The sequence below is a fragment of the Protobothrops mucrosquamatus genome, unplaced genomic scaffold (genome assembly GCF_001527695.2).
Source record: "Protobothrops mucrosquamatus isolate PMUCROS unplaced genomic scaffold, P.Mucros_1.0 scaffold1, whole genome shotgun sequence".
In the NCBI taxonomy this organism is placed as follows: domain Eukaryota; kingdom Metazoa; phylum Chordata; class Lepidosauria; order Squamata; family Viperidae; genus Protobothrops; species Protobothrops mucrosquamatus.
In genome coordinates, this window is record NW_015386388.1 from 1,241,828 (window position 1) to 1,254,231 (window position 12,404).

A 12,404-nucleotide genomic window follows, 5' to 3' on the forward strand; every position below is an offset into this window, starting at 1 on the left:
TTGTTTTATGTTTTATGTTATTAAACTTTGTATAGTTTAATATACTCCTGGTGTTCACAGTTTGTTTTTGGAAAGATGATCACACCCAGGAGTCACTGTTTTAGTTTTAGTGTTATTAGAAATATATATATATATATATATATATATATATATATATATATATATATATATATATATATATATATATATATATATATATCAAGAATTTTATGTATGGAAGATAATGATGTGGAAAACAGGCTTCCCAAAGCATGGATAATCAGGAATTGCATATGTATATCTTCAAAATGAGGGGGATGGGAACCATAGCCTCAATTCTTCACAGACAGAAATATTTGCTGGAAACAAGATTAATTTATAACTCTCATAAAATAGATTGTATACAATGAGATTGCTGATAGCATCTGTTCGCTGTGAAGCAGCAAATGGTACAGAATGAGTTAAGGCAGGGGTGTCAAACTCAATTTCATTGAGGGCCGCATCAGTGTTGCAGTTGCCCTCAGGGCTGGGTGGGAGTGGCCAGGGTGGGTGCAGCCTACTGGGTGGGCGTGGACTGAGTGGGTGTGGGCTACTGGGTGGGTGTGGCCAGCTCTACATCGTTCGCGTCAAGGGTGCCTGTGGAGGCCTGGGCAGGAGTGGGATAGATCTGAGGGTCTCTGGCAGAAGGGGGTGGGACTGGGGCAAGTGCCAAGGCATGGTCCACTGGAGGAGCCTCACTGTTCCTCTCAGGCCATGCAGGGGGGGACCTTATGGAGCTAAGACTGAATGTGTTTCAGCATAGATGGCCACCACAAAATTGTACATTGGCTCCCAGCTGGCCTGGGCCAGGGCCAAGACAGAGGGGGCCGTTCCCTCACTGTTTCCAGGATGGCTTCGCGGGCCACATGAAACCACTTTGCGGGCCGCATCCGGCCCCCAGGCCTTGTGTTTGACATGTCTGAGCTAAGGAGTTTCAAAATTTGTTCCAAAACAGTCAGCGCAATAAGAGATCAGCATGCTTATACAATCTGCATAGCAGTGGAAAGCATGCTGGATTCTGATAAATAATATTACATTAAACTTTAGGACTTTACAAATCAAGAGTGGAATGTGGCAACCAAACATTATTTTCTATAGCTCTCATCATGATAGGATAATAGTGTGAGCCAACATAGATATTCCCAAAGATGAGAAGATTTAGAAGAACAATCTAACCCAGGCACATATAGTAGTGGTGACATATAATTGTTCCTATCTATGTACCAAGAAGTGTATCTAGGAATAAATGCTTAGTCAGCGCAGTAAAAAAATCCTTTTGTGTGATGGATTTCAGATGATTGTAGAAAGAGAGTTCTGAATATCTTTATCTGTAACCAATATAACAAATGAAAATGTGAGTTAATATTTCCTTGGCTGAGTATCAGATTTTTAAATATAAGCAAGAATTTCATAGTCATTTTTAAAAATTACAGAACTCAGCTTTATACAATTAGCATTTCTCCTTCCTTTAGGCTCAGTTTTATGTTAATTGGTTACCTGGCTGTGCCTGGAATCTTAAGCGCATCAGCCAAGAAAGGGAGCACACTGATGACAAGGGGGAAAAACCAAAGCACTTGGTTCTTTGGTCAGGATGTTTGGTTTTCTTGCCTGGCTGCAGGGGAAGTGAAGACTTTTCTTCCTAATTTCCCCTTGAAGACCTGCTGCTGTTTTAGCCTACAGTGTTTTTCTTCATTTTTTTAAAAAGTACACTATAGGCAAAATGGTAAGGGGGAAAGAAAGCACTCTTTCAAATATTAAAAAAGAAAAGAGCACTTAAAACTATTGTAGGATTTGATGGGGGGAAATTGCCTTGTCTTGTATTGTCTTCCATCTTTGGGTTTTTTTGTTTTGCTTTTTGCTTTCATAAAAGCATTCAGGGCCTATTTATCTTTTTCATTCATTCATTTCCATACTGTAGTAGTGAGGTCCTCTTCTTCTTTACTTCCTTTTACTGCTTTGGGTGTTGAGGGAGGTAATGAAGTGAATCTACAAATTTCTTTCCAAGAAGTTGTCCCAAAGATGCTTTTTCATGAGGCAACTGGACTTTCTTGTTTTCCTTTGAAGACATTTCGCTTCTCATCCAAGAATGTTAGAGTTGAAGAAGCTTCTTGGATGAGAAATGAAACATCTTCAAAGAAAAACAAGAAAATCCAGTTGCCTCGTAAAAAAGCATCTTTGGTACCACTCCTGACCCATATCTAAATATCAAAAGGTATTTTTAAAACGTTATTATCAGTGCGTTCTAGAGAGATTAAGTTTATATATAAATTTCTCTGCTGACAAAAATCAGCAGCTCACCCAGTAGATTTCAAGTACATATGTGCACACTGTACCCAAATTCTCTAACAAAATTATTCATTTAATAGTTTTTTCTTTTACTCTCAAATATTAAAACTGTTGTTATCCTTAAAAGATTGTAAGGATAGCATATTTGTATTTTGTAGGAAAAACTACACTTCTGCTAGTGAGATGCTTATTTCTGCCTAAAAAATGTCTATAGTGTTGCAGGAACAATATCTTCCCAAGAATTATGTACCATCTTCAGCTGAATTTCATTGTAAAGTTTATACTTACTAAAAAGTAAGTTCTGCAGAATTTAAAGTTTATAATAAATTTTCTGAAACAATGTTTGATTTGAAATGTTAACAGGTTTTTTAGTATTAAATTAAAACTACTAGTTTGAAGGGGGGAAACCATTAAAAAGAATAAATACTTCCCTTACTAATTTTGTCTTATTCTTTATGAAATACTACTTCTTATAGAGTTGAAATAACCTTTTCAAATATTTCATGGTGACTGCCGGAGTTACCAGCCAAACCAAAAGAGAAATTTAGGTTCACTTTCCATCCTTGTTTTTAAACTGTCTTCTTGCAGTCTGTTTTAAGGCAAATAAGAACGTTCATTTTGGCTCGTCCCATCTCCCTTAAGTAAAGACTGAGCTGGCAGGTTGTTGTTGTTGTTGTGTTTTTTGTATATGGAGTTTGAGCACTTAGCCATTGCAAGCAGCAGTAAAACTTAATGAGCCTCAATATGAACTCATTTATTTTCTAGAGTAGGGAAGGATTGTCAACATAACATAATACCCTCCGTGATAATTTTGTGAAAGTCTGTTTAAAATATTTTTTTATTATCTGATAAATGATATCAAATATATTTTTCATGTCAGTATTATATAGGGCCATTTATATTAAATGTATTGAGATCTGATTTTCAATAAATTGTACAAAAACACTTTTTTGTGTCTATAAGATATAAACTTTTGTTGAAATTTGAAATGAAATACCAGATTAAAGAATATATGATAAAGTGGGCTAAGAATTTTGGTTATAATATCCAGATGATCAATAGGAAAATATAATGAAAAGATTGAAATTTTCATTATGTTGTGATCAAAGAAAATTTTTATAAAATTGTGAATCATAATTTCAGAGAAATTATATAAAATGTATAAAATATTCCAAATGTATGGACAAGTGAACAACCTGAAGGGATATTCTATCATGCTTGTTGGACATGTAAAAAAGCTAACATACTTTGGATTCCAATGCTCAAATTCATATAGAGAATTTTATAGATTAATATTCAATTTAAATCAGAACCTTTCTTTTTAGGACTGATAGATACACAGGAAAGAATCATGGAAGACTATTTCAATATATAAATACTGCAGCAAGAATTTTTTTCTTTATTTACACCATTATGTATTTTTTTACTTGTTTTTTGCATTCAATTAAAAAAAAGTGAAAAGAGGAAAAAAGATTCCAGCCATCTCCTTCTCCAAGTTAATAACAAAAATGTTGAGGAGTATACTGTAGAGCTCAATCAGTTCCTGACTTCAGTTTTAACAAGGACAGGTAAATTAGTGGATGAAAGGAAAGGAGAATCAGGATGCCATTTGCCTGATTCTAAAGATTTGAACTGATGTATACAAATAGATATTTCTGGGCATTTTTCTATCAGGGTTAGCTTCAATCTGTCCTCTTCTTCCTGCTCTTCATAAATGCTTGGTAGAACACATGCTTTCATATTGGAGAAACCTGAAACTTGAAAGTAAGAATGGAATGCTTTTTTCTATGTTTTAATGTCCTTATTTTGGTATTTCAACTGAGTAGCTGGTAACTGATTCTTTTTTCTCTCTCTGCTGATTCTAAACATCTTTTTTCTGGTTCTTAGCATTCCTTGCCAAGGAATTTCATTGTTAAATATAAATTACAGAACAAAAAAGTTTAAAAATTAAAAGAAAGTAAATTGTAAAATTAATAATTAAAAGCCTCTTTTGAGGGAATGCATTCCCCAGAGTGGAAAATTCACTATTACTAATTGTAATTGTGCCTTCTCCATATTTTGAATTGTATAGATCAGCAGAACTGTTATGCCTTGGTTTCTAGAATAGAGTTAATATTGACTACAGTTATATTGGAGATGCAAGAACCACCTTAAACATAGAATAGTTTTGAATCGTATCTCTGTCAGTAAAGCCACATTAAAGTAAATATTCTAAAGTCAAATATTTTATAAGTAACTATAGTATAACTTTTTCTAATTGGCCTTAGGTAACCATGTCTGCCAAAGCAATTTCTGAACAAACAGGGAAGGAGTTTTTGTATAAATACATCTGCACCTCTTCAGCCATCCAGAATCGCTTCAAATATGCCAGAGTAACACCTGATAGTGACTGGGACCAGCTCATCCAAGATCATCCCTGGTTGTTGACTGAGGTGAGAAAACAAAACTGTGTCTTGTTACATCTTAAAGCTATCTGAGATTCCTATAAAAGTACTGAACGCTTCCTCTCATTAGATCTATTCTTAACTCGGAAGGCTAGCAACAGTCTATAATCTCAACATTTTCAAAATAAGAAAAAGAAATATATAAATCCTAGAAAAGCCTTTGTCTAGCTATTTGGCTAATAAGCAGCAATACAAGTCTTTAGATACCATCATTGAATTTCCAGTTCCTAGGCCAAGCTAGGTAGAGTGAAAGATCATCTTTGTCCTTGAGATTCCTACTGAGATTCACGTTAAAAAATGCTTGCAGCCATAGCTGATTGCCATTGGGGGAAGCTTGCTCCTGACAGCTGAGGAACTTGGGGATTACCACCTTTATCTGGGGCAGACCACCTGCTTCCTAATCTCAGGTGTCCTTTGCGAAATATAAATTTTGAAGTCTAATAAGAGAGGGAGAAAGCAGTATCAGAAAATAATGGTGTCAGAAAAGTTCCATTTTGCTTTAGCTCCATTCAATTCTCCAACCTTAACAGGTTACTTTTGAGAAAACATAGTCCTTAACAAAAAGAGCTCTATCATACTGGCATCTTTGTGGAGAGATTTGATTATAATAAAGCAAAGAATGGTTAGTTGATGTATTTTACTTTTCAACTGATCATCATTGTATCTTTTATCCTCTGTGGATAAAATAGCATATTAGATGCCTCTCCCTAGTTTGCTTGCTTGCTTGCTTTGATTTGATTTATAGGTTGCCCCAGTCTGCATGATTCTGGGAAGCTTACAATGCAGCACTGAAAGAAAAAAAAATAGAATATATCACCCAGAAGAAAAAATACCACCCATTCTGATCCAGGACGTGTGATACAGCCAGGTGTTAAAGGCTCCCTTAAACATGGACAGGATGGGGGCCATATACTCTTAGGCAGAATGGTGTTCCAGAAGGCAGGTGTTCTTTATTTTCATTTTTGCTTTGAAAAGTTCTGGGAATCTTCTCCTTTCAAATTATTTATTGTAAAAGCAGAATTGCAAAGCAGAGACATTCTGTCCCCGATTCCTTTGGGTTGCTTGTTCTCCTGGCTCCCATCCAGTTTAATCACATTTGGAGCATGCATCTGCAATACAGTCCCATTTTTCTTGCTGATGGAGGACAGCTCTATTGATGGCTAATTAAATACTATGCACTTAGTTACATGACTCAGTTGTTGCCTTGTGTCAGCAAGGAAGATATAAGAGCAGGAGTTCTGCCAGGAGACAGGAAGGGTTCTTAATTTAATGATAGGATGCCTAAAGTAGGAACAGAAAGAATACTTTCAGATCCCTGGTTCTGACATCAATGTTAGGTATACTGCTGTTAATGTTTGTGATGAGGACAGTTACTTGCAAGTAAGTGTCTTACCATTGTACAAGACTGCTCCTGCTAATCACAGGGATTCTATCGTACCTGATGCTTTTTTCTAGCCTTCATTGTTGTATTTATGAGGTAGGGATAATCTCATGGTAGTGATGATGCCAAAATAAATACATACATTACTTCCACGAAGTTTATCAATCAAACTGACCCTTTTTATATTGTTTCTTTGATATGGCTGAAATGATCAAATTACAGTTCTTCATATGGAGAAACAGTGCCTGAATTTTCTGAAAAAGCATGTAAGCTATGACAAATCTGATATAATTATCCACAAGATTGGTTTTACATTTTGGGGTTTTCCTTTGAAAAATTCTAGCGTCTTGTGGTGAAACCTGATCAGCTGATAAAACGACGCGGTAAACTTGGCTTGGTCGGTGTGGATCTTAATTTAGAACAAGTGAAAGTCTGGCTGAAACCACGACTTGGAAAAGAAACTACAGTAAGTATTACTTATTTCTGAGCAAACCACATCATTTTATATGGACAGGGATCTTTGGAAAAGAAATGGAGTGAATGAATGAATAAATCAATGAATGCCCAAACCTATTGGGAGAACAGAACTTGGCACTCAACAATTTTGTATTTTATAATGAATGTCCTTAGCATATAGTACCTGTAGGAATCACTATGATCATAAGTCTATGGCATGGGAAATTTGCTTTCCACCTCCCACTTTAAAATCTTCACTGAAGTTGATAAGGCCATTTCTAGGTGGCTAGTGTATTCTGAGTATCCTATGACAGTTTTTGTTTTGAAAGGAGAATATGATTTGCTTAGATAAGGAAGGGAATAAGGATTTTGGTGGGAAAAGGAAGGATGGAAGTGAAGCAATTACATGGTTAGGAGGAGAAGTGCGGAATGTAAAGAAAGGTAAAAGGAACACAAACAAAAAGAGATGCACAAAGAGATATTTTTTAAAAATAATTCGTGCTGATTTCCTAGAATTTGCATAATGTTTATATAGAATCTCCTTCCTTTCCAAGCTACCACCCTTCTTGTCTTAACAGACCAAACGCAAATTTTTTGCTGCATAGAAAAAACATGGATGCAAGGCATTAATACTTTCCTCATAATTATGACAAGGACTCCATCTTCCACAAAAATCACTGTTGTATCATTGGACACCTGTATCTCCACTGTGTTCCATGATTTGATACTGGTTTTGACATCACCTAGTGTAAAAAACACAAGGATCCATTTCTTCACTGGCAAATACTGGATCAGGAGTTTTTACTGTGTAATCTGTCGGCATAACCACTGGATTTTTCTACCAAATGAAAGCTCTGTTATAAATGTGCAGATTAAAAATAATTGTGTTGAATTCTAATGAATGTGTGACGTAAAGTCACAGCAAATCAAAATAGAGGAATGTGTTTTCTATCATTTGGGTTTGGGGATGATGGAAGAAGAGTAATCCTTTATGTTTCAGTGCCATCATTCTCATGGTACTTTTTCAAAATGCCCCAAATACCCAGAAGAGCCCAACAGTTACAGAGATCCTACTGTAGTCTCTTGAGGGGATGCTAATTCATAATACGATTATATCTGTTCTTCTTTTTCACAGATTGCTAAAGCTAAGGGTATCCTAAAGAACTTTTTGATAGAACCTTTTGTTCCACATAAACAGGTCAGTTTGTTTACAAAACCTCTCTTTGCAGAATTCTCATGGAACAGAATTGTATATGTATATCTTTGGTACATATCCCACTAGCCTTATGTTTTAATAGTAAGCATCTCATTTTCATGGAGGAGTCTTTTTCTCAATCTGTCTTTCAGAGGCAATGGAATATATTCCCTAGCCAATATGGCCACTAAAGATGATTGATGTTTCAGTGTGCATGTGAAGGGCAGTAAAATCAAGAAGATTGCTTTGTTATGCTAAGGACAGAGAAAAAAAATCCGATTTCCATAATCTTGAAGTTTTCAAACTCCTTTCAGTTGACCAATATTCTTAAATACTAATAGGCAGCTAGGAAGTCAATGGAGATGATGAAATAGGACTAAGATAACTGTAGTATCACAAATCTGTAGAAAAGAAGAAAACAGGTTGCATTTCCTCAGTCTTACTATGATTAATCCTGATTCTGAGGCAGTCTGGTTTACTGTGTAGTAGTTTAACTGAAGAATAATTAAGTAAATAGATTCTAAATGAAGCTTTCTCCTTTCTTTGAATTAATTTAATTTTGCTTCTGTTTTGTTATTATGTAATAAACTATATGCAGAAGGTAGTAGAATAAAGAAGGCTGAACTTGTCAGATCTTGGTGAGGACACCAGAGGCAAAAGAAAATATCAGAAAGGATTATCTGTTCATTCAGTAAGATCTTACCAATTCATTATGTTTTCTTCACAGACAGAGGAGTTCTATGTATGTATTTATGCAGCTCGTGAAGGAGACTATGTGCTGTTTCACCACCAGGGTGGTGTGGATGTGGGTGATGTGGATGCCAAAGCCCAGAAGTTGCTAGTGCACGTGGACTGCAAGCTGAGTGAATCTGATATCAAGAAACATCTCTTGGTGCATGCTCCACTGGATAAGAAAGAGTAATTCTGAGCTATTGCTTTCTATCATAGGGAATGTGGATGTTTGCAGGGGAATGATTTATGGCAGCAGTTATGCTGACCAGGCCAAACATTGTCCAGTAATGCAGAATTGTAGGTTTATAATTACCCAGGGGCAATAAACATTCTTCTGAGCCCAAAGATCTTTTTTTCTACTCTTTTTGTGTGATGAATGGGGATATCTTTAATAATGGCTGGAGAGTGCTTTATGACTCATTACTATGAAAGAGCAAACCTCTAGGCCATTTTCTTCTAATATCCCATGCTGTATCTAGATACTTACAGCTGAAAATAAAAAGTAGTATACTCCAAATCAGTATACTTGCTATGTTGGATTGGGACTGGATCAAGTCTGTATTCAACCACAGCCCAAGTCATATTGGGTCAATCTTTATCTTTCAGTCCTACCTATCTGACAGAATAATATGGATAAAAAAGGAATCCAAGAGAGAAGGCAAGAAATATTCCCAAATGCCTAGATTCTACCATTTTTTTCCTGGACTTTGCCAGTTTATATAGACACCAGTCATCCAGCAATCAGTTGTCAAGCCTCTTACATCTCAGGGCAAGGCTGGCTGAGTTCTTCCCAAAGAGAAAAACATAGGTCATTGAATCTCAGCTTGAAATTGTACCTAGCAGCTTAGGTAACTGTATTTAACATACCTGCCTCATTATCTTCCCCAAAAGGCTGTAAGAGACATGTAGAGGTGTTTTTTCTGGTGGCCATGCCCAATCTCATTCAATAGCCACATTAAGCCATTGTCTGTCCATCCTATTCTAGAGTAGACAAGCTACTGAGAAAGGGGACTGCAAGCTTTGGCCAATCTGGCTATGGTTCTTTGGGTCAAAGCTGCATGCCTACCTCTGTAGGGTCAAAGGAGACATAGGGGCTAGCCATCATGCAGGCCAGAAGGTGAGGATGGCCCATGTCTGTTAATATGGTGAACTAAATGGATGAATAAGAACCCAAACTGAGTGCCAAATTGTGAAGAAAAAAAATCAAAAACAAATGCAAATATGTTTTGTGGGATTGCCACTTTCCTAGTTTCCAGTTTCCCCTGGTGCCATTGCTGGCAGTTAATTTGAGGAAGTAATACCACAGTTGCTCAACCAGCCAATGCTCCTCCATTTTGCCTAAAACTTCAAAATACTTTGCAAGCCTTCAAAACACAGTTAATAAGATTTTCTCATTTATATAATGCTTTGAATTATATTTGTGTCTGGGTATTTTGATTTGCAATGTCTTTTTCATCCCATTTAAAATAGAAACTATGGTAATACAACTTCAGGGACAATCAAGGACACTGACTGACTCATCCAAGTCAGCCATTGAGCCTCAGCTAGTCCAAAGGCAGACTGAATTGAGATAAATCTACATAATATGACAAATTGTTTGATTTGTGCAATTTCTTACTGTATATCTTGTACTATCTTTATGTAGCATCTTGGCAAGCTTCATCTTTGGCCTCTTCAACCTTTATGAAGATTTATATTTTACATATCTGGAAATCAATCCACTAGGTAATGTGTTATTTTATGTTTGTGGAAGATGAATATATTTAATTCTGGATTTTTCAGTTTCTGATGGGTTTTTTTTAGTTTGCTGGAATAGAAAATGAAGATGAAAGAGAAGCCTCTGCTATAAAATAGTGAATATATTGCCACATAGTCTTGTTATTGAAGTAATTTATATTGTATTCTTTCAGGAAGAGAAAATGTAAAAATACCCATCGATCAATGTTTGAGGTTCTTCATATAAAACAATGTCTTCAGAGATTAATTATGGTTGTCAAACTTTAGCAGACAGAATTTTCAGCAACAATGCTAAAGAACTCATCACAGATGTCTGTTTTTTATGATTCAGCTTTAGCCCAACTAGATGTGATGATGTGATCACATAATTCAGATTAGTTAGCAGATGCTGTGCCTGTAATTCCAGTACTGTGTGCCAAAACACATTACTGCATTCTGAGAAATTTACTTATGCAATAATAAAAATATTTTGTGAATCTTGTGCAAGGACTCAAAGAGAGTGTTGGTCAGTGTACATCTGTATATTTTTATTTGTCTTTCTTTATTAAAGGTAGTTGTTTCAGTTTATTTCTGATAAGTCCAGAAGTCTACTGTGCTCATAGCTAAAGAAAAACGTTTGAATTACGTCTTCATTCACTTATGTTAAAATTAATATTTTGTTATGTCAGTTTGAGAACCCTGCCATAAAACATAGAAAAATCAAAAATCTATAATCTGAATTATTTATTATTTTGGAAAATACAAATCTGTTTAATTCTCCTAACAATCTGGATTGAGCGAAGTCCACAAGAATCTCTATTCTTTCCACGCAATATCTAGGTAGGATGACATTTTGCTTTGGATGACAAGGAAAATCTGCTTTAGTTTTAATTCGTAAATGTACTTCACTTATTTGATAGTGCTTTCTAGCATTCTCAAGCTGAAGTTCTCCAGATGTGTTAGGAAATTTTCAGTACATCTAAACCATGGGCCAGGTTGAGGAAAACAGCCTTATGTCTCATGGGCGTAAATCATCCAAATGCTTAATTGGTAAATGTCCAATGAATGAGTTTACAGTAGGCAAGAGCCTGAAATGAGGCACTTCAGCAGTGGCTAGGGAACATTTCATTCTAACCTGCTTTTTGTTTCTTCTCCCTATACAGTTGTAACTTCAGATGGTGTTTACGTACTAGACTTGGCTGCAAAAATCGATGCAACAGCTGATTACATCTGCAAAGTGAAATGGGGTGATGTGGAATTCCCTCCTCCCTTTGGAAGGGAGGCTTATCCAGAGGCAAGTAAAAAAAATCTTTTGTGGGTGGAAGAATTAGAGTATCTGAAGTGTTTGAGTATATTGAAATGCTTGAAGTAGATTGGTTAGACTATCACCATCTAATCATCATTCAACTATGAAACTCATGCAGTGATCTTGCGCCAGTACTGTCTTCTCAGACTAACCTTCTTACATGCACTTGTTGTAAAGATAAGAGGAATGATGACCAAGTACACTCCAATACAAACACTTTGAGAGGGAGATTAATTACAAACATATTTGAACAGGCACTAGACCTCTTATCCTTCCTCAGTTAACATCCTTTTAACACCATTAAAATAATCCAAAACTGAACTGAAATTGCTTGGTAGTAGTCTTAGAATCCACACTATGGAAAATGTCTCTGAAATACTTTTGATGGCGCTTCAGGTAGGCTAATAAACATGCTGATGGCTATTTGTGGTGCACTGGGCATGGATTGTTTTTGTCTGGGCAGAACTGGAATACAGTAAACTGGTTCTGCTTGGAAAATATGAACATTCTTTAAAATGGTTTGGTTTTGTTCATCCCAAATTTGAGCGTCAGAAAAACTTGGTTGAATGTTACGAGCAAATGTAACATTTATCTCTTTTTTTGTAAAGCTCTTTAATGATTCACATTGTAGTATAACTGAGGAATCCATTTAGAATCCAATTGAGATCTGCGCCTCTGACCCGGCGCAGATCTCAATTGGCTCCCTGGTTTACCGAGGAGCTGAGAGAGATGAAGCGCCGGAAAAGACGCCTAGAGAGCAGTTGGAGGGTGAGCCGAACCGAATTCGATCGAACACAGGCAAGGATACAGGTTAGATCCTACCTAGTGGCGATGAGGGTGGCGAGGTTTAATTACTACTCCACCCTCATT

General features: G+C 36.2%; 1 protein-coding gene across 1 annotated transcript in view; it reads left to right on the forward strand.

Annotated features, from left to right (window-relative positions):
- Nucleotides 1-12,404, forward strand: part of ACLY (ATP citrate lyase) — a 62,445-nt gene that overhangs the window by 17,301 nt on the left and 32,740 nt on the right. Inside the window, exons 2-7 of the mRNA XM_015832227.1 lie at nt 4,572-4,736; nt 6,473-6,595; nt 7,721-7,783; nt 8,508-8,698; nt 10,158-10,237; nt 11,392-11,522. Coding sequence (XP_015687713.1) covers nt 4,578-4,736; nt 6,473-6,595; nt 7,721-7,783; nt 8,508-8,698; nt 10,158-10,237; nt 11,392-11,522 — 747 coding nt within the window. The 5' untranslated portion in view covers nt 4,572-4,577. The remainder of the gene's footprint in view (nt 1-4,571; nt 4,737-6,472; nt 6,596-7,720; nt 7,784-8,507; nt 8,699-10,157; nt 10,238-11,391; nt 11,523-12,404) is intronic.